Below are 21,738 nucleotides of genomic sequence, written 5' to 3'. Positions count from 1 at the left end.
ATGCTGGCTTTTACAATGTTTCAGGGATACTGCAATAGGGACACAGAACTTAATGATGATAACAGTACATATATATATATATATATATATATATATATATATATATATATATATATATATATACAATACTCACCAAAAGTATGTGGTACTCCTTGCAGCCGCATGTTTATGATGAAAATAGAAAGGCATTTAAGTAGATAGAATGTGCCTGTCAACCCCCTACTGTCATGCTGGGCCAACAGAGTGGAAAATAAGGGAAAACCCATCCAGTCACTTCCACACTGCAGTGAGAAGAGCATTTACAAATAACTCTTCTCTTTGGGATCTTGCCTTTTTCACACTGGTTTTCTTCATTTCCTTAGGGTCTGTATCATTACCATGGCCCTTACAAAGGAATTAGCTAAAGATATAATTGCCCAAGTCATTGGACTAAAGAAGGCGGGCTGTGGAACTAAAGAAATTAGTGAAATATTGCAGATGCCAAAGTACAAAGGCAAGAGATGCATGGTGAGATTTCATGAGCGAGGAGAACTGGAGATGCCATCCCAGAAACCTAAGATAGGGCATCCTAAGATGACATATATTAATGAGGAACCTGCATGAAAAAATGCTTAGAGGGAATGTTATACAAAATACATGAATATTTATGGAATACAGGTATGGCACCAGCGTATGGCATAGAGCATATGAAGGAGAAGGTAGTGCTTGGGACTTTGCAGGTATAACTACACACAACTACTACCTAAAACAATTACCATATATTCTATATAGGAAATAAAATTGAGACCTATGCTTGGTGTGATTTAACTTTGAATTATGTGATTGTGAGAAGGAGTGTTGAATAATTCCATGTATGTTCATTTTGTTTTAATATGTATTAAATGATTTATACATACATATAATATGTTTATTTTTGTAAAAGTTCTGTTAGGTATATAATGTAGGATGGTTGCCATATGCTAGCTACCAGTGCTTTGCTTTCCAGTCACAACTGTGCACTGGTAGAGATAGGGTGTTGTGTTTTCTTTTTCTCTGCTGCACTTTTTTTAAAGGAGTGTTGTGTACTGTACTTTTGTGTTAAATTAAAGAGATTAATTTTTAAGTTCCAAGTGTTGTTTGCACCCTGATACACAAATAGTTCCATATTATTAATAAGAAGTGGTACAGGACAGTATTAAGAGTGGGGTGGGGGACAGCATAATGGAGGGACAATCGCAGTATAATAAAGTAGAATAATTTCTCTATAAGTAGATGTTTCCTCTAATAGTAATGATAATAATGATAATAACAATAATAATTATAATAAAAATGAGTATTAAAGGATTGTGGGGAAGTGGATAGCTGAGAAGATTTTTTCCTCTCATTTATCAAAGTTTCATTTTCCCTTCTTAGTTCATCAATCTGCTTTCTGACCTCCAAATCTTTTCAACTCGATCTCAATTTCATCCACCTCAGTGGAAGAATATCCAACATGAAACATATATATATATATATTATTTTTTTTTTTTATTCATTCATTCCCAGCACAACATCGATAAAACTTCAATAAAATTACTTATCCTTGTTGATTAGAGACTTTCGAAATTTGCAATTATTAGTGTAAATACAACAACAAAAGACAACATTTTGTAATGTAAACAGCCCAAAGGGATTTTCTCCCACATCTTCTCTCTTTTGTATGTCTGTCAAACAAGGAAGGGTGGGTGGGAGATGGGGGGATTGGTTGTGTGGATGATATTTTGATACAACCCAAAAGGATTTCTCCGTCTTCTCTAATTTCCATATGAGGGGATGGAGAGGGAAGGTTGTTGTGTCAGTGAAACGGCCTTGCTGTGTACTTCTGCATTGTTTCTGACTCAGGCAGTGGGCAGGAGACAGAGGTGACCCTTCATCCATGAGTAGATAAGATGAGAGAAAAAAAAAAAAAGAGTGGTGGGTGGAAGTGGGTATGTGACTTGACTTGGCTACCTTCCATATAAGGAAGAAAAGGCTCTTGGTATATAGATAGATTACTCTGCCTGCCACACTCTTTTTCCTAGTCTTTCTTCAGTCATAACTCTGCTTTAAGGCCTCGCCACACAGTGTCTTTGTTAAGAGTAAGATCTCAATGCCTAGAGGAATGATGCTATTTTTTGTACCATCCTCCTTTATGCTGTTCCCTTGAATCTGTCTTTTACCACTTTTTTGAATATATCTTTTCTTTTCCCCTGTGCCTCCTATGGTAGTGGGAGGAAAGAGTTCTACCACCATGTGAGTCATAAAAGGTGTCCAAGTGGGACAGAGTGGTGGGAGTAGGTATCCCGCTCTCTCTATGTTCATCCTATGAGAAGTCAAGGCACATGAGGATCTTGCAGAACTCCAACCAGAGCCCTAAAAATTTGGTCATTAAATGCATGTGCTTATGGCACATGACAGTAAAAGAGAAAAGATTGGTAGTATGTGAGAAGGAAGGTGGGCGTTTTAGTATTAAGTGAAATTAAGTTGAAAGATGGGTTGATTTTGAGTTTGGGAGTGTGGTGGGGAGAGGGAGGGAGGGAGGGAAGGAATGACTGCTAAGTCATGAAATAGGAAAGTGTGTGGTGGAGTGGAGGGTAGTAGGTGAAGGTGAAATTGTGCATTTTTGTAACTGCATGTGGATCTAGTAGTCAGAGAGTGAAGAGGAAAGGGAGGCTTGTTAGATTTAAATGATTGTGTAGAGAATTTTGGGAGGAATGTAATTGTAATTGTATTAGGGGATCTCAATGCTAAAGGAAGGGATGAGGCAATAGATGGAGTAGTAGGGAAGTTTGGGGTGCCAAGTATGGATCGTAGTGAAGAGATGATGTTGCAGATATGTTTAGAAAGGGAATTAACAGTAACAAACAATGTTTAAGAAGAGAGCAAAGTATAAGTATACATGGGAAAGGGTGGTGGACAGAAGGGTAGTTGATAGGATATTAATGGAATATTTAGTGATATCACAAGGAAGGGTAGGAAGACTTATTGATGTTCATCTTTTAAGGGGAGGGAGTTGGGAAGTGTCATTACCAAAAATGAGGTGGGTAAATGGATAAAATGAGCCCTGGATGCATGAAAAATGTTTGTGTAACAGGATAGAGTGCAAAAGATAGGAGTTAATGTAGGAAGATTGTGAATGGATGAAAAGATGATATAACTCAATGGGAGGTTCTTGTTTGAACATCCCACTAGTCTACCCCCACTACTCATGAAGCAGTGATAGACCAGCTTTGACTGCATTACTTTCAACCTAAGCAGTATGGTGGGAAACAGGGTTGACCCTTTATCCACAAAATGTTGAGATTGGAGGGGCATTAAGTGGGTTTTGATGTACATGAAGTGGGTGTTAGCTTTGATGTAGCCACTCCTCTTATAAGGGAGTAAAAAGCCTTTGGTGTGTATGAATGTATGTAATATCGCACATAGCCACTCAGCTAAGCTGCCTTACACATGATCAGATGCATTTCAGACTGTCCAGCACTAGACCTCATTACCTTTGTATCAGGGATAGAAGACCTCTAGTGAGACCCCAAGAGGCAGTCAATTTCCTCCAAACCTTATGCCATAGCCCACTAACACTAAGAGCTAACCAACAACACTACTTACCCTTTCTTCTGCTCCCAGGAGTAATAAGTACCTGCTTAGTGGTATTTATGTAGGGCATTCTGTCTCTAGATCAGGCTCAATCTCTCTCTGTCAACTTTGATTATTTTTTTCCCAATTTTTTCACATTGGTAAGCTGACAACCAGGAACTGCTTCCCTCTTTGTAGCCATTGACAGAAACAAATCCAAAGTAATACAACACAGATATCAGAACAAAGTATCTTCTCACAGAGAACTCTGGGAGGACCTAAAAACTATTGCTTATTACTGTGGGGTTGTGGGTTCCCAATTAGTGAATCTCAAGGCAACACCCATTTTCTTCATCCTACCCACTGTTTTTAGGGAATATTTTAGGGAGTTGCTAAATGTGAAGGAGGATAGGGAAGGAAAGATAGCTGCAGTGGGAAATGCGAAGAAAATGAGAGTGATGAGTGAGGAGAATGGAGGAGAAATAAGGAAGGATGAGGTGAAGGCAGTTGTAAAGATGATGAAAGCAGGTAAGGCACCTGGTCTGGATGGATGCCATGCAGAATGTCTGAAAAAGGGAGGTTCAGTGATGGTGGACTGGTTGGTGAGGTTATTTAATGTTTGCTGGAGAGAGGGTAGAGTACCGGAGGACTGGAGAAGTGCCTGTATAGTTCCTCTTTACAAGGGAAAAGGGGACAAGTGTGAATGTAGTAGTTTCAGAGGGATTAGCCTGTTAAGTGTAGTAGGGAAGGCTTATGGGAGGATCTTAATTGAGAGGATTAGGAGAGGAACAGAAGGAGTAATTGGTGAGGAACAGTGTGGATTTAGGACAGGTAGAGGTTGTGTAGATCAGATCTTTGTGGTAAGACAGATATGTGAGAAAGCTATAGGAAAGGGGAAGGATGTTTTTTGGGCTTTTATGGATCTGGAAAAGGCGTATGATAGGGTAGACAGAAAGGCACTGTGGGAGGTTATGCAGATTTATGGGATAGGAGGAAAGCTTCTGGGAGCTGTCAAGAGTTTTTATGAGAGTAGTAGAGCTTGTGTCAGGATTAGAAATGGAGAGAGTGAGTGGTTTGAAGTAAAGGTGGGACTTCGTCAAGGATGCGTTATGTCGCCCTGGCTGTTCAACTTATACATGGATGGGGTGGTGCGAGAGGTGAATGCTAGGGTAGTGGGTCAGGGATTGGAGATGGTTAAAGAAAATGGAGAAAAGTGGGAGGTGAGCCAGCTGTTGTTTGCGGACGACACTGCGCTTGTGGCAGGGTCAGAGGAGGGATTGAGGAAGCTGGTGGCAGAGTTTGGGAGAGTATGTGATAGAAGAAAGCTAAAGATAAATGTGGGTAAAAGTAAGGTGATGAGATGTACAAGGGGTGAAAGTGGCAGTAGACTGGAAGTGAACATTAAGGGAGAGCGACTGGAGGAAGTGGATAGTTTTAGATACTTGGGTGCAAGTGTAGCAGGAAAAGGTGGAGTGAAGGTGGAGGTAGAATGTAGATTGAGAGAAGCGAGTAAATGCCTTGGTGGATTAAAGAGTGTAATGAGGAATAGACATTTGGGAATGGATGCGAAGAGGAGACTGTATGAAGGAGTGATTGTGCCAACAGCACTGTATGGGGCAGAAACGTGGAACATAAGAGAAGAAGAGAGAAGGAGTTTGAATGTGTTTGAGATGAGGTGTCTGAGAAGTATGGTGGGGGTTACTAGGCTGGATAGAGTGAGAAATGAGGAGGTGAGGAGGAGAACAGGGGTGAAAAAGGAGCTGGGAGATAGGGTTGATGAAAGAATATTAGGATGGTTTGGACACATGGAAAGAATGAGTGAAGAAAGACTAGTAAAAGAGGTATGGAAGGCAGATGTGGAGGGAGTGAACATGAGGGGACGTCCTAGGATGAGGTGGATGGATGGGGTGAAGGGGGCTTTGGGGAAGAGGGGAATGTCTGTTGAGGAAGGAAGGGAGAGGACGGAAGACAGAGGTGAGTGGAGAATGGTTGTATATGGATGATGGTGATTGCATGAGGAGGAATGGGCAGGGGGGTGGGGGTGGGGTAGTATGTGTGAGTAAATTTTGACGCAGCCCGAAGGGATTTCTCCCCGTCCTCTCCTTATATGCAAGGGGGGACGGAGAGGGGGGGTCGCCGATTAAATGAAGCGGCCTTGCTGTGGATGTGCTGTGTCTTGCGACACTGCTTCTGACCCAGGGCGGTGGGCAGGGTGCAGGGATGACCCGTCATCCAGGAGGTGCTCAGATGAGAGGGAGGGTGGGAGGGGTGTGGAGTGTATGTAGGGATGAAATGGGTGGGAGTGTTTTTATGCCTTTCCCTTTTTGGCTACCTCCCTTGTAAGGGGGAAAGCCTTGGTATATGTATGTATGTATGTACCCACTGTTTTTGTGCACTTCAAAATTTCCTCAAAAAACTATATCAATTCTCTCTCTGCTCCCTCCTCAGTTTTCTCCTTCACTGCATTCCATACATACAGGAGAGATATCGTGATTAAGGATGGGAGGGCTTTAAGAGATCATGGGAACAAATTAAAGACCACAAGTCTAAAGGATGTGAAGAAATACAGTTTTCCATATAAATGTATAAGTACTTTGAATAGCTTAGAAGGTGATATAGCCCTAGCATGAACAATACATGAATTCAAATCTAGACATACATACATACATATACCAAAGGCTTTTTCCCCCTTACTAGGGAGGTAGCCAAAAAACAAAGGCATAAAAACCATTCCCACCCATGCCATCCCTAATACACTCCACTCCCCTCCACCCTCTACCCTCCCTCTTATCTTGACACCTCCTGGATGACGGGTCATCCCCGCATCTTGTCCACTGCCCTGGGTCAGAAGCAGTGTCACAAGACACAGCACATCCACAGCAAGGCCGCTTCATTAAATCGGCAACCCCCACCCCTCTCTGTCCCCTTATGATAATTAGAAATCAAGGATATAGATTAAGATGGAATTGTACATGAATTTGAGGCTAGGTATGATAAATTGGAGTAAAGGAGATGGGACCCAATAAGAGTTGCTCCTTTCCTGTATACTACAATTAGGTAAATACAGATAAATATCTCATACCTAGTATTCATACTTTCCTATTATAACTTAGTTCTTTTTGAGCCTCTCTCTGCCTCCCTCCACCAGTCTCCCAATCTTTGGTCAACTTTTAATTTCTCTTCCACAAGATGATGATTAGACATTCCACATGTTCTATTCCCTCAACATATTCATGGACACCACTCCATTAAACATGGTATAAACAATCACAAATGCATTTAACATACACATCTCCAGCATTTTCTTTCCACTTTCATTCCTTCCAGGTACACCATACTTCCAAGTTACACTATCCACTAGCTCATCTATCATCCATTCGAGCATTGAAATCACCCATCACCCCTACATTTATGTTCACTCCAAATCTCACCAGACACTTGGTTAAGTTATTTCAAAACTCTTCTCACTCATCACTTCACTCACTACCAGGGCCACACTCTTATACAGTGCAAACACCCACACCTCACGACATATTCTCGTTTAGACCCACATAAGCCTTGATAACACTCATTTCCCTTCATCCACACTTTCCACTTCAGACACCATTCCAACCACACTCCCAAACTCAATCTCACTTTTCCATTTAACTTTACTCAGTTTTACTCAGCATTTATACATATATCTTTTTCCCATAAACATGCCAGTCTTCTTCTTACTCAGTACACATTCCACAGCCACACACATTTAAAGATCAAATCACTAGGATTCTGGTTGGAGTCATTCTTTCAGAACCTCTTTTTGCCTCAACTCTTTGCAAAGAAAAAAAAAAAATGGAAAAGGTGATTTCCAATTGCTTAACTGAATACCATATCATTTCCTCTTAAGGACCCAATAAAATGCGGATAACAATTTTAACATAATTTGTTTTCCTTTCTTAATGATTGCAGAGTTTGTGAACACAGTGCAGTAAACAAGATGACTGCTACTAGCCTAAGCACAGTGTTTGCACCAACTCTTATTCAGCCATCTACATCAACAGAAAAGTTGCAGCCATCAGACCTACTAGCTCTGGCATCTGCTAGTCAACCAAGGGTAATTGAAATGCTCATCATATTTAATAGAGATATATTTGATGAAGAGTGAGCTTCAGGGCAACTGAAGAACAAGAAACTGAAACTGATTTACATACAGACGCTCCTCAACTTACGTTTTAGTTACGTTCTGAACGGCCAAACGTAACGTGAAAATGAACGTAAGTTGCTACTGTACGTTCCAGTAATGTATGACCGTTCATACTGTACTATACATCCATAAATTCTATTACCGTATCTTATAAAACACCCCTAAATCATTAATTATAAACATAACATTGTAAAATAATAACATTAATTTCAAATAAATTAAATTCAAGCAACATAAAGTGAGATGGTGGAGGAGAAGGAGGAGGCAAGGCACGTTCAGTCTGTCGTTTGTGCCATGTAAACAATGGATGCAGTGTCATGCGTAAGTATCGTTTGAACGTCTCGTACTACGGAGAGCGTGCTAAACTCAAAAATTCACTAAATTTTTTTTTTTTTTTTTTAGTCAGTTCAAATGTAAAATCGAAAAAACGTAAAACGAATGAACATAAGTAGAGGAGTGTCTGTATTTTTGATGTCATGGCTATTTTTCATTGATTTTGTTTTGTAAGAGAATTTTGTTTGAAATTGTAAAAGGAAATTATATGTGTTCTTTCAAATTAAAACTAGAGTCTAAAATGCATATCGAATAATCATAGTTGAAATAGATTTTTATGTAAAAAGACTGGTTAAGATTATATACGGGATTTATGTTAATACTGTAATTCATTGTATACAAAATTTGAATTTAAGAAAGTATAGATATAATTTTTTATATAGTTTTTATATAATATGATGCATTTAATCAATTGAGGAAGGTCTTATGATATATTGACTTGCAGGGGTTAACACAAGATTTTAAAAACATGCTTCACTTTACAACATCTTATTACACTGAACCCTCAATTTAAGGGCCCTTGATTTTAGGGATCTAATATTCAAAAACTCCACTACATAAAATTTGACTTTTTGAATGTGGAATCCCATAGAATACAGTCCCCTAAATCTGAAATCTCATAAATCAAGTTCTCATACATTGAGGTTCAAGTGCACAAAAATAACAGGGTATGCATGGGTCACCATTGAGTGTAGAGCTTTATTCAGAACCAAACATTTCGAACCCTTGAAATGATTTGTTTTGAATAAAACTTCATACCCTAGCATTAAAATTTCATTGCCACCTCTCCCATGTATGTGTGTGTATATACATATATATATATATATATATATATATATATATATATATATATATATATATATGTATATGTATACATACATACACATACATATAAGTAAAGTCTTGGTCCTTGATCAGAATTCATTCTAGAACAGTGTTCCAGAACCAATTTAGTTGAGGATCAAATTTTTTTACTGATCTGGTGGATACAACTTTACCAGGGTGATATTTTTCCACAAAACCTTGAATTTCACCACTCAGCTCCATTGGGGTTGGTCAATGGCTGATATTTTGGTCAACTACCAGGGCAAAAAATTCTTTAAATTTTTTGTTGGAAACTGATTTGTTTGACTTGTGAGACATTCGAGAACTAAGGTTCTGCTGTGTGTGTATATATATATATATATATATATATATATATATATTATATAATACAACTAGGTAAATACATATATACAGGGATTTCTCAATTTATGCATGTTTAGAATATGCGATTTTGAAATAACACAAGGTAAAAAACCTAGTAATTTCTTCAAAATACATGGATTATTTAGAATAACATGCAGTTTTTGCATTACATGATCCCTTCAGGAATGTATCCCTCACATAAATCGAGAAATCCCTGTACATATATATATATATATATATATATATATATATATATATATATATATATATATATATATATATATATATATATATATATATATATATATATATATGGGTATTTGGAAGTGGATGCTGGGAGGATATAGTATGAAGGAGCAATTGTGCTGACAGCACTGCATGGGGCAGAAACACGAAACATAAGAGAGGAAGAGTTTAAATGTGTTTGAGATGAAATGCCTAAGAAGTGTGGTGGGGGTTGCTAGGCTGGATAGAGTGAGAAAAGAGGAGGTGAGGGGTAGAGCAGAGATGGAAAGGGAGTTGGGAGATAGGTTTGATGAAAGAGTATTGGGATGGATTTGGACACATGGGGGAATGAGTGAAGTAAGATTAGTAAAAGAGGTGTGGAAGGTAAAGGTGGAAGGAGTGAACATGAGGGGTTGACAGGGGATGAGATGGATGGATGGGGTGGGGGGGGCATTGGGAGGGAGGGGGTGTTTGTTTGGGAGGGAAGGGAGAGGACAAAGTAGGGGTGAGTGGAAAATGGTTGTGTATGGGTGATGCTGTGATCCATGGAGAGGAGTGCATTGGGGATGGAGGAAGGTGAGGTGAGTGTGTGTGAATGATATTTTGATGAAGCCCAAGGGGATTTCACCCTGTCTTCTCTTTTTCTGCATGGGGGTACTGAGAGGGGGGTCACTGATTAAATGAAGTGGCCTTGCTGTGGATGTGCTGTGTCTTGCTGCATTGCTTCAGACTCAGGGCAGTGGGCAAGATGCAGGGATGACCTGTCATCTAGAAGGACCCAAGAAAAGAGGGAGGGAGTGATGGTGAATGGGAGTGGAGTATGTGGGGATAAAATGGGTGGGAATGGATTTATGCCTTTGACTTTGGCTACCTCCCTTGTAAGGGGAAAAAGCCATCAGTGTATGTATGTATGGGTATATATATATATATATATATATATATATATATGTATATATATATATATATATATATATATATATATATATATGTATATATATATATACATATACATTCATTCATACATACATATATTCTCGTATGAGGGGGTACCCCCCAAAAAAAGAAATCATCTTATATGTTTTTTTTTCTTTCTTTTTTTCAATAAATGTTTACACTTTTATTGCCTTCAAAGTATTCTCCAGTTGAAGCAATGCACCAGTCCAGACATGTTTTCTACTGTTTGGAGGAGTCCTGAAACTGTTGTGAAGTGATACCTTTTAATGGCTCCAATGTTTTTTTCTTCACCACTTCCACATCTTTAAAACATTTTCCATTTGAGGACTTGATATGGCTGGGGGCATTGCAGCGAGTGAGATTGAGTGAATAGGGAGGGCGGGTAAGCAGGATTATGCCATTTTAGGTCAGAAACGTTTTGGTCACATTCAAGGTGGCGTGCACTGGAATATTGTCATGATGAAATCACCACAGTTTGGAGCATTTTTGTCTCACCACATCTTGTAAACATTTTAGGATTGCCAAGGAAAAAGTATGGTGAACAGTTTGACCAGGAGAAACAAAATCTTTGTTGACAATTCCTTTTGCATCAAAGAAACAAATCAGCATTGTCTTGACATTGGACTTCTCTTGATATGCATTTTTGGATCATCGTGACTTTTGATGCTTTCAGTGACTTAATTGCTGCTTTGTTTCCAAGTTGTATCTGTAGTACTAGCTTTCATCATCACTGATGACCTTTGAATAAAGGTCTGGATCAACTTCCAACTGTTCTTTCAGTTCATGACATGCATTCATTCATGGCTGTTTTTCATCATCAATGAGGAAGTGAAACACCAATTTTGCTGCAACTCTTTTCATTCTCAATTTGGCAATCAAAATTTGTTGGCAGGAGCTCCAGGATACACCAGGCAAATCAACAAATTTGTCAGTTGTTTGGCAATGGTCCTCCAAGATCAGTTAATGAATTTTTGTGATGTTTTCATCTGTTCAGGAGGTTGATGGTCACCCTGAACAAGGTTGGTCTTCAAGCGACAATTGACTATTCCTAAAGTATGCAAATTACTTATAAACTTGTGTTTTGCTCATGGTAGCATCCTTGAAAGCTGTTTTGTCTGCTGTTTTCCCCAGTAAAACAGATAATATCATGGGAGCATGCTGCTCTTTCCTTTCAGCTATCACAAATATAGACAAATAGATGCAAAGTAATTCAAAACAAACACATACCACAGGGCTGTATGTCTTCCCACAGTGTGCCACAGAAAACAATTTCTGTTCCTTTTGGGTACCCCCTTGCATGTGTTTATGTGTATGTATATATATGTATATGTTTATATATATATTATTTACATATATGGGACCAATGATAGGTACTTGCTTGTGGTGATCTTGGAAAATGGACAGTGAAGCTGCCTATTTTCAAAACCCCTCACCTCTGTCAAGAGGTTTAGCTCTGAGGTGCTGACATTTGGTCTCTGGACTGAACCTAAGATCTTTCTGTATGAACTTCAGCTGTATTTCTTACACCTTTTCGTACATGAAGAGCTGACAGCTGGCAACTGCCTCCTCCTTCTCCTACTTTCATATGATAACGTAGAAACAGTTGTACACCAATACAACACAGACATTCTCTCTCTCTCTCTCTCTCACTCACTCATGGACTGTTGCTAGCCAATGTGGAATTGCAGGTTTTCCTTTCAATGAAATTTGAGGATGATTGAAATTTGAGAGGCAGCAGTTATTGTTATCATCATTATTATCATTTGTATTATATATATATATATATATATATTTTTTCTTCTTTTCTTTTCTTTTTTCTTGTTTTCTTTTATTAATGGAACCATAGTAGAAAGAAATGTGCTTACCAATAATTTGGTTATGCATACCTCACACCTTACATTTTGCTTTTGCCCTTTCCAAATCAGATGAAAGGAAAGTGTCATATTTGTCATTTCCATTGCATGGGTATATGTTTTTGTTATATTTATAAATGAAGAATTTTAATATATCTTGTTTCAGTGTATGACGTGAAGAGTTGAGATAAAGAGCAGCCAAGAGGCTCTTTATGTAAGTTAATTGTGTACTTTTTTTCCTTTGTTGGAATGTTCATACTGTTCATGCAATTATTCTTAAGTAAACATTTTATTTCTAGTATGAAGAAGGGATGTCAAGAGGAAATACTGGTAATATTGTACAACTAAATAGGAACTTATAGCTACCCAGTCCCATATTCACAGTCTTAACTGTCATATTGTTTATGATCAAATGAAATATAGAGTACTGAAGCTTAAAAGGAATAAGGTGTTGTGATACATATAAGTATTTACGTAAAGAGGACTCACTACACCTCCAATCAAAAAGGTTGTATAATTTCATAACCAGACAATGTTTTTCATTTGTTAGGTCTAGGGAGGTATGTACTCATACACAGCATGCATAAAATTACAAGTTTCACCTTACACATACAACTTAATGGAGTTGCCATAGGTCTGGTTTGTTGCATTGTGCACCTCATCACCTTACAATATCCAGAAGTGCAAATACTGCCTTTAGCTGGCAAGAGGACACTTAGTGTGTTGCTAGTTACAAGTGCTGTAGTGCATGTTGTTGGTCTGCTTAGGACTTAGTTGGCAGAAAGGTCACCTTGTCAGCATTGGACGCCTTACAATACATTTTAAACTTAGGCATCACATTAGATTGATTGTATTCTTAGAAATAAACTTTGATACAATGAAAATGTCAAACAATGTTAAAACAAATTATGTCTATATAGGAACACATTTGAGTCACATTCATTTCACATGTGCATGCTGCAGTAATACTTTAGAAGAACACTAGATTAAAATGACACATTTGCACAGACACGCTATTATAACATGTTTGTAGATGGTGCAAAGACCATGAGAATAACTGAAGATGAGGAAGCCTGCAATTTATTGCAATAAAATCTAGACAGAATGGTATATATATATATATCTGGAGCCAAATGCAGAAAATGAATTTCAGTGCAAAAAATTGGATTGGAAATGGGCAGATGCTAAAAAAAACATTAATGAATTATTCAATGAAAGTGAGACAATTACAGAAGCAAACAAGTAAGATCTGGGAATTTTGGTTATAGATAATTCATCTCCTGATAAAGATATGAGCAAGATTGTGGGCAAGACATACTGATTGTGCATATAGTGCTTGACATAGGATTGGAAAAATACTGTATGTGAATTTGAAGCTAGGTATGATAATTATAATTGGATAGTAAGAGATAGGACCTCCACAAATGTTGCTCCTCTCCTGTATACCACAATTAGGAAGTGATGGTCCTAAATTTACAAGACTAGGTAACTGAACTTATTCGAGTAAGCAGTTATAGTAAAGAGATAATAGAAAATAAAATAAGAGAAATAGAATTAAGAAAAAAAGACAAAGTTATATTGAAATGAACTTAAAAAAAGAATGATGAAACAGTGTCAAGAGAAAGGAACATTAAAAAAATTATTGAAGACCACAGAGGATGGAAATAAAAACATGATGAAGAAGCTAGTTTTTTAGAGATATAATCAAATAAGAGAGAAAGAAAAAATATAATATGAAAAAAATATACCAAAAGATGCTCACTTCCCAAGTGGGTTAGAGCATCACTACTTGCGGCGGAGGTCAAGGTGATGGCAGTTCATACTCTGCAATAGGCGAGTTGGACCAAGAGCATGGTTATTTCAATTCCACGCTACAAAGTCTTTTGTAAGGGGCACTGTCCTAGCCTCCTAATAGGGGGAGTTTGCAATGTTAAACCAAATCATCAATCATCATCATTGAAAAATAGAGCAGTGTTGGTGAGAGACATGATAGATAAGGAAAGAGTATAGTGATTGCAGGACAGAGGATCATATCGTGTCAAGAATGATAAGGGTAAAACAGGGACTTTTAAAAACTAAGGATTTAAAAGTTATGTATCAATTGTATCAATCAACAGGACAAACGTTGATGAGATTGAAGAAATCTATAGACTTGGGAAATATGAGGTTGATGTGGTGAGGCTAGTGAAAATTAAATTCAGGTCAAACTGGTGAATGAGATAACAAGTAATATATGGTGGTTGACTTACATGTACAAGTTTAAAAATGTTTGGATAAGAAGAAACTACACTGAAAGTAAAAATTATACATTTGATCAGTGAAGCTTGGACAAAAAAACAGCAAAAGGATATTATCAGAGAAAACATTTTTCCTGGAGAGTGATGGACCAGAAGCTGAGGAAATGGTATCCAGAAGAGGTGTTAAAGGAAACATATACCCATATAGATGACTTATACCCATATAGATGACTTAACATCAACTAGATCACCTGCCAGTACAGTATGTGCTTTACTAATGAGTTAAGTGATGAACCCTCGAGGAGTTTATGTAGTTGGTGGGATCTATGTGTTTGTGATAGTGTAGGTTGCCTTATTTGTGTTTGGATTGTGATTATTTCAGTTGTGGTGTCTGTGAGTGTTAGTCTGGTAGCTCTTGTTTTGTTGGAGAAGGGCATACTGTTGAGTACTAGTGATGAGTCCACCCTTGAGTCATTTTGTTAACTTCTCGTGTTGTTGCATAATTAGTGAGTGAGGATATTGTTATTTGTGGTACCCGTTTTGTTTCTTGAATTAGTGCTTTATGTATGTTGTGTTTGTATAAGAAGTGAAGTGGCTCTTAAGTGTTTTTAGTGAGTCCATTTATGTTAATATATATGTTTAGAGTGTGTTTATGTTCTTGTAGGTGTGTTGTCATGTGTTGATTCCAGCTTCAGTTCTTTGTGTATTTGTTTATGTTGATAAGTGTTGTGCTTGTGAGGTGGAACCCATAGTGATATATGTTCCATTTGGTGGAAGTGAGTGTATAGTTTATGGGTGTGTGGGGTAAGTGTATGGTCCTGGGTTCATTTCTATGTTGTTGGTTAATAGGAGTAGATATGGGAGGGCAGGTGATGGGATACTGACCTCCTTGTATGAAAAAATAGGAATATAGGAAAGGGAGATAGTTGCGAGTTGTGTGGGAGAGAGAAGTGAGTGACTGGCCCTCTCTGGAGATTAGAAGCCAGCCTCTCGGGGCCACTTCTCCTTGAGAAAGTAAGGTAGGTTGTATCCATTTGGCGTCAGCAGCAGAACTTGGATAACTACCTTCCATCCTCATTTTGCATCATGACATACATCAAAAACCTGATTCACCCTAGAATGGAATATACTGCAGTGGTGTGGGTACTACATAAAAAGAAAAAGATATAAGCAAGAAAGAGAAATTTCACAGAGAACAGCAACCTAAATGTCTCCAGATCTTGCTGGTAAATCATATGAAGAGAGACTGAATATTCAGAGGCTCCCAGCATTATAGTAGAGAAGAAAGGAAGGTGATCTAATAACAATGTCCAGAGCCATGGAAGGTGTGGACATATATAATGAAGACCTAATAGTGTGGGAACAAAGGAAAACCAGAGGCCATGAGATGGAATTAAGAAAATAAATGTTTGAAAAACATTAAGAAATATATAGTTTACCATGCAGAATGATTGATTCATGAAATCGTTTTGATGGAGTCGAACAATATGGGGCAATTTAAGATTAGAATTAACTACATGAGATACAGTGACGGGACTCTACGAGCATAGCTCTTATCCTGTGTACTACTAGGTAAATAGATACACACATGCACACACACAAACACATGCACAAACACATTGCATTAATACAGTAATGGATATGTTAGATATGACAACCCTTTATATGAGTATATATTCTAGAGTTCATAGCTGAATTTTGAAGGATGTAATGATTTGTATATATTTGCTTCCCCAAATGTATTTGAATGGACTGGAAAGATTCTTTTAATGCTTGATTACAAATAGCCTTCATGGATTTTTGTACACATCACAGGTACTGAAAATGGTTCCTATATTTTGTAGTAAATATTTCTATACGCAGTCAGTATGAAATGTATGTACTGTAATCATATATAGCTCTATATTAAATTACTTTGATATGCATTTATAAAGTTTGTGTGGGAGAGAGCACAATTTGTGAACAACAGTTTAATTTGCATCAGACTGTATTTTGTACATGTAGAATTACCACTTAACCTGGCCTGATTGAAATCTGCTTATTAGCCCATAATTACCAGTATACTAAAGTAATATAAATGTTGCTAAAACCACAGTGTGACTATCTTCATCTTTAGGTACTGGTAAAATTGATTATTAAGTAGTTATTTCTCAGTATGAGCCTATGAGGGTTTAGGAAGTATTGTGTACACAAACACTATATATATATATATATATATATATATATATATATATATATATATATATATATACACATATACATACATAAACATACATATATACACACACACATACTGTATGTTTGCAAATATATACATCGTAAATTGCAAGGTTTCTAGTCACTTTGTATCAAAGATTTTATACAGACTTTTAAGAAGGTTGTTAAATGTATTGGCATTTCACTTATATTCAAACTGCATTAATGAATTCTACCCAAATATTGGTACATATGGCATTTAACAACTTGAGACAGTCTTGAAGATTTTGCTTTCTTACATGTCAGTTTGCATAAGCCAATTAAAATTTTCTTGACAATGTGAAGGGATAGAATGAAGAAATATAATAAATAGCCAGAACAAAAATTAGTGCTCTTCTGAAAAAGAAAAGTTGCACAAATCAATGTATTTCCTGTACACATTGGAGCACCACTAGGCAGGACATTACAACCAGATACTAATTTTAGATGGTTCATTGGATCATATTTCTGTCAGATGTCAATAAAATTCTATTCACCATCAAGGTATTTTATTGGTTTGACCTTTTTCCCTCCCGTTTGTATAGCCAGGTTCATTCAGAATAGGAATTCATCTTGTACTGTTTATGTAACCTTTGCCTATCTGCATCAGCTATTCCATGATTTTTGCCCACTGACCATCTGGCTATGTGGAGTTGCCAAGGGGTCTGTCGAAAAGGTGAAGGGTCTACACCAGGAGGCACTTATTTGCAGCCAAAGCCTTCATCTTTGCCCTCTACACTTTGGGGACTATCGAGGCAGATAACATTTATAGCTGGGAAGTGGAAAGGAATGTGGGATTTGAACCCACAACTTGGCGAAGGTGAGACCAATATGCTGCCAGCACATATTTCATGTTCAATACCAAACATTACACAAAAAGGGGCTTTCCTTACCTGGTATGAATTCTATTTCAAGGTTTTGCAGTCATATTTCATCTCCTAAGTATGAAGAGGGGGGTAAGACCTCAAAGCAGGCTGAAGGGAAACCAACTACTGCCTCATCACGTATTAGTGATGCCCGTAGACTCTCAGCTCTGGAGTAAAGAAAGCAACTGAGGCTGATACCTCTAAAATCTACTCTATTCTCTATTTCCATCTCCCTACCTTCAGCCTGCATGTAGCAAGGAACCTCCACCTGTTTATCAACCCATACCTTCAGTCACCTAAATTTTGTGACAACTAAAGAGGACTGTAGGGAAGGGCAAAGTTACCAGAGCTTTTGTTTAAGAAAAGGGTTCTATAGCTTAATTATTCACTTGGAAGTGGAAAATGAATTACAGCTTGAACCATATATGATTTTTTATTCGTCGCATCTACATTTATTGTGCAAGAATCATGGGGACAAACAGATTATATCAAGAGACATACACATTGTGAAAATATACTGGCAGATACAGTTCTGCTGTGAATAGCAGCCACTTTGTACACTGGCTGCATCGTCTGTATTTTATACACGTTTCTTATGCAGTTACATAATTAAGTGATATGCTTATAGAGAATGATTTTCTAAGTCGAGACTTTTTCTCCACCAATGTTAGTCACGCATTCCATCAGTCCATTGCACATACGTCAATCAGTAGAGAGATTTTGTGGAGCTGTCTGGAAATGGCGAGTGTATGGCAATGTTAGTACAAGGTAATCTGTTTCTTGGGTGTGGGGGCTGCATCTGGGACAGCTGGAGTCTGTTGCCAGGCCGATTCTGTGTTGGCATCGTTTTCATACAGGTACCTGAATGCAGGCGTACCATTTCTTACTTGTGCGCGGAAACACACATACACACACACATATATATATATATATATATATATATACATATATATACATTCGTAAAGAGCTGGAGTCCAGGAGCCATGTTATCGGAAAAATTTCAAACTAATATTTTGTATTTTTCTTTTTATTTCGGTGGTTCCATTTTTATGACACGTTATACAAAATTTGTAACTAATTTCTTTACGCCATTCAGGATATGGTTTTGTTTTGTTTTATTGTTTTGATTTGTATCGTAGCTACAAAGTGCAGTGTTATTTAGTCATATTTGTGCCTCTTATATATTATTTTGTAATCCTTTCTCCATGGGGAGTTTTACTAGTGTGAAATTCTGTTAACCTACAAATCTGTTCAATCTGGTGGGACCTGTCCCAGGGAACACCGGTACACTATTTAATTGATTCCTTTTGCTGGCATTGTATAACCCTGAAGACGAACCCCGGACAGAATTCGAAACGTCAGTAGTAAATTCTGTTACTCTAAGTCCAGTGTTTGAAAATTTTCCAATATATATATATATATATATATATATATATATATATATATATATATATATATATATATATATGTTTCATTAAAAGTGATGGCTAGTTGTGCATTAATAATTTTCTTAATGGTATTTTCCATATACCTTATTAAGGATTTGTTTTCCTTAGGAAGGAAATTTATGACTTGGCTGTATGTAGTCATATTAGCTAGATCGCGATTTCGGGTTCAAGACCCTTCTTCAGTAGCTATAGGGATAAGAATTAATCCAAAGATTCTAGTAAAGATCTAAGTTTTACTAGAATCTTCAGATTAATTCTTATCCCTATAGCTACTGAAGAAGGGTCTTGAACCCGAAATCGCGATCTAGCTAATATGACTACATACAGCCAAGTCATAAATTTCCTTCCTAAGGAAAACAAATCCTTAATAAGGTATATGGAAAATACCATTAAGAAAATTATTAATGCACAACTAGCCATCACTTTTAATGAAACATGCATTAGAGAAAAACTCCTGCCCAAATACACTGACAATATATATATATATATATATATATATATATAATATACACACACACACACACACATATATATATATTTTTAAATTCTGTATATTACGACCTCTGCCATGTGCTGTGATGGTTTCTCCTCAAGGCAGGCACAAATAGTGATATTGCTGTTAGCATCTTCACAATGTTTACGCGAGCTGAACATCCCAATGATTATCTTTTCACATCCACAATAGAATATACTCAATGATTCTGGTAGTCATTATAATAATGTAGAATGTAGGGATGATAAATTATTGGTGCTCATGACAACATCCATAAGTAGGAGGATGACGATGGTAATGATTACAGTATTGCTGTTATGACAATGTAAAATTAAAAAAAAAATACAGTGATGGTGTATATAATGAGTACAATAAAGAAAAAAATGTGCATCATCCACTGACACTAATGACAGCAGTAAAGATGCAACAAGAACAATATTAATATTGCTACTGTTATCACTACTTCTAGTTGAGAATTTTTCTGGCTAAGAGTCTCTACTAAGCCAACCACTAATAGTAGTAATATCAACAGCCATATTAACAATGGTAAAAGCAATGCCAGTAAAAATGGAAATGATAATGGTAATACTTTTAGTAGCAATAATGAAAATTATAATAATAATGATAATGCATACATATATATATCAAGGGCTTTTTCCCCTTTACAAGGGAGGCAGCCAAAGTCAAAGGCATAAATCCACTCCCACTCATTTCATCCCCACATACCCATTCACCATCCTCCCTCTTTCCTTAGCTCCTCTTGGGTGACAGGTCATTCCTGCATTTCACCCACTGCCCTGGATCAGAAGCAGTGTAGTAAGACACAGCACATCCACAGCAAGGCTGCTTCATTTGATCACCAAATCCCCCTCTCCGTCCCTTCATGCAGAAAAATAAAAGACGGGGGAAAATCTACTTGGGCTGCGTCAAAATATAATTCATACATACTACCCCGATCCCCCACCCACTCCCTTCCATGCATCACAGCATCATCCATACACAACCACTCTCCACTCACCCATATCTTCTGTCTTCTCCCTTCCTCCCTTAACAGACATTCCACTTTTCCCCAATCCCCCTTTTACCCCATCCATCCATCTCATCCTTGGTCATCCCCTCATGTTCACTTCCTCCACCTCTGCTTTCCACATTTCTTTTACAAAATTTTCTTCACTCATTCTTTCCATGTGTCCAAATCATCTCAGTACTCTTTCATTAACCCTATCTCTCAACTCCCTTCCCATCCCCACTCTCCTCCTCACTTTGTTTCTCACTCTATCCAGCCTAGTAACCCCTACCATACTTCTCAGGCATTTAATCTTAAACACATTTAAACTCTTCCTCTCCTAATATTTGTGCCCCATACAGTGCTGTCAATACAATCATCCCTCTTTTAGCTTCCGTTCCCAAATATCTTTTTCTCATTACACTTTTTAATCCCCTGAGACATTTACTCGCTTCTCTTAATCTAAATTCTACCTCTATTCTTCCCTTTTCTGCCACACTTGGCCCCAAATATCTAAAGCTATCCACTTCCTCTAGTCTCCCTTAATACTCACTTCCAATTTGCTGCCATCCTCTCACCTTGTACATCTCATCACCTTACTTTTACCCATATTTATCTTCAACTTCATTCTTTGGCACACCTTCCCAAATTCCATCATTAATTTCCTTAATCCCTCCTCTGATCCTGCTACAAGCACAGTGTTGTCATAAAACAACTGGCTTATCTCTCATTTTTTTTTTCATTTTCTTTAACCATCTCCAATTCCCGGCTCATTACCCTTGCATTTACCTCTTGCACCACCCCATCCATGTATAAATTGAACAGCCATGGCGACATGACACATCCCTGACAAAGTCCCACCTTTACCTCAAACCACCCACTCCATTTCTAATTCTAACACAGCCTCTACTACTTTCGTAAAAACTCTTGACTACTCATAACAGTTTTCCTCCTATCCCATACATCTGCAATACCTCCCACAGTGCCTTCCTGTTTACCCTGTCTTAAGCCTTTTCCAAATCCACATATCTGCCTAACCACAAAAAATCTGATCCACACAAGCCCTACCTGTTCTAAACCACTGTTCTTCACCAATAACTCCGTTTCTCTCCTAATCCTCTCAATCAAAACCCTCCCATAAACCTTC

General features: G+C 37.6%; 1 protein-coding gene across 2 annotated transcripts in view; it reads left to right on the top strand.

Annotated features, from left to right (window-relative positions):
- Positions 1–16,792, top strand: part of LOC143041453 (N-chimaerin-like) — a 37,613-nt gene extending 20,821 nt beyond the window's left edge. The window contains exons 10-11 of one of the 2 annotated variants that reach the window (XM_076213345.1): positions 7,519–7,663; positions 12,473–16,792. In XM_076213345.1, the coding sequence (XP_076069460.1) occupies positions 7,519–7,663; positions 12,473–12,484 (157 nt within the window). In that variant the 3' untranslated portion in view covers positions 12,485–16,792. Of the gene's footprint in view, positions 1–7,518; positions 9,286–12,472 lie in introns of those variants that run through there. The other variant, XM_076213344.1, reaches the window with a different exon arrangement.
- The last annotated feature ends 4,946 nt before the right edge of the window (positions 16,793–21,738 follow it).

The sequence above is a fragment of the Oratosquilla oratoria genome, chromosome 31 (genome assembly GCF_046742065.1).
Source record: "Oratosquilla oratoria isolate Oo_2021 chromosome 31, ASM4674206v1, whole genome shotgun sequence".
In the NCBI taxonomy this organism is placed as follows: domain Eukaryota; kingdom Metazoa; phylum Arthropoda; class Malacostraca; order Stomatopoda; family Squillidae; genus Oratosquilla; species Oratosquilla oratoria.
The sequence above is the reverse complement of the archived record's forward strand: the minus strand, read 5'-3'. Positions and strand labels throughout refer to the sequence as shown.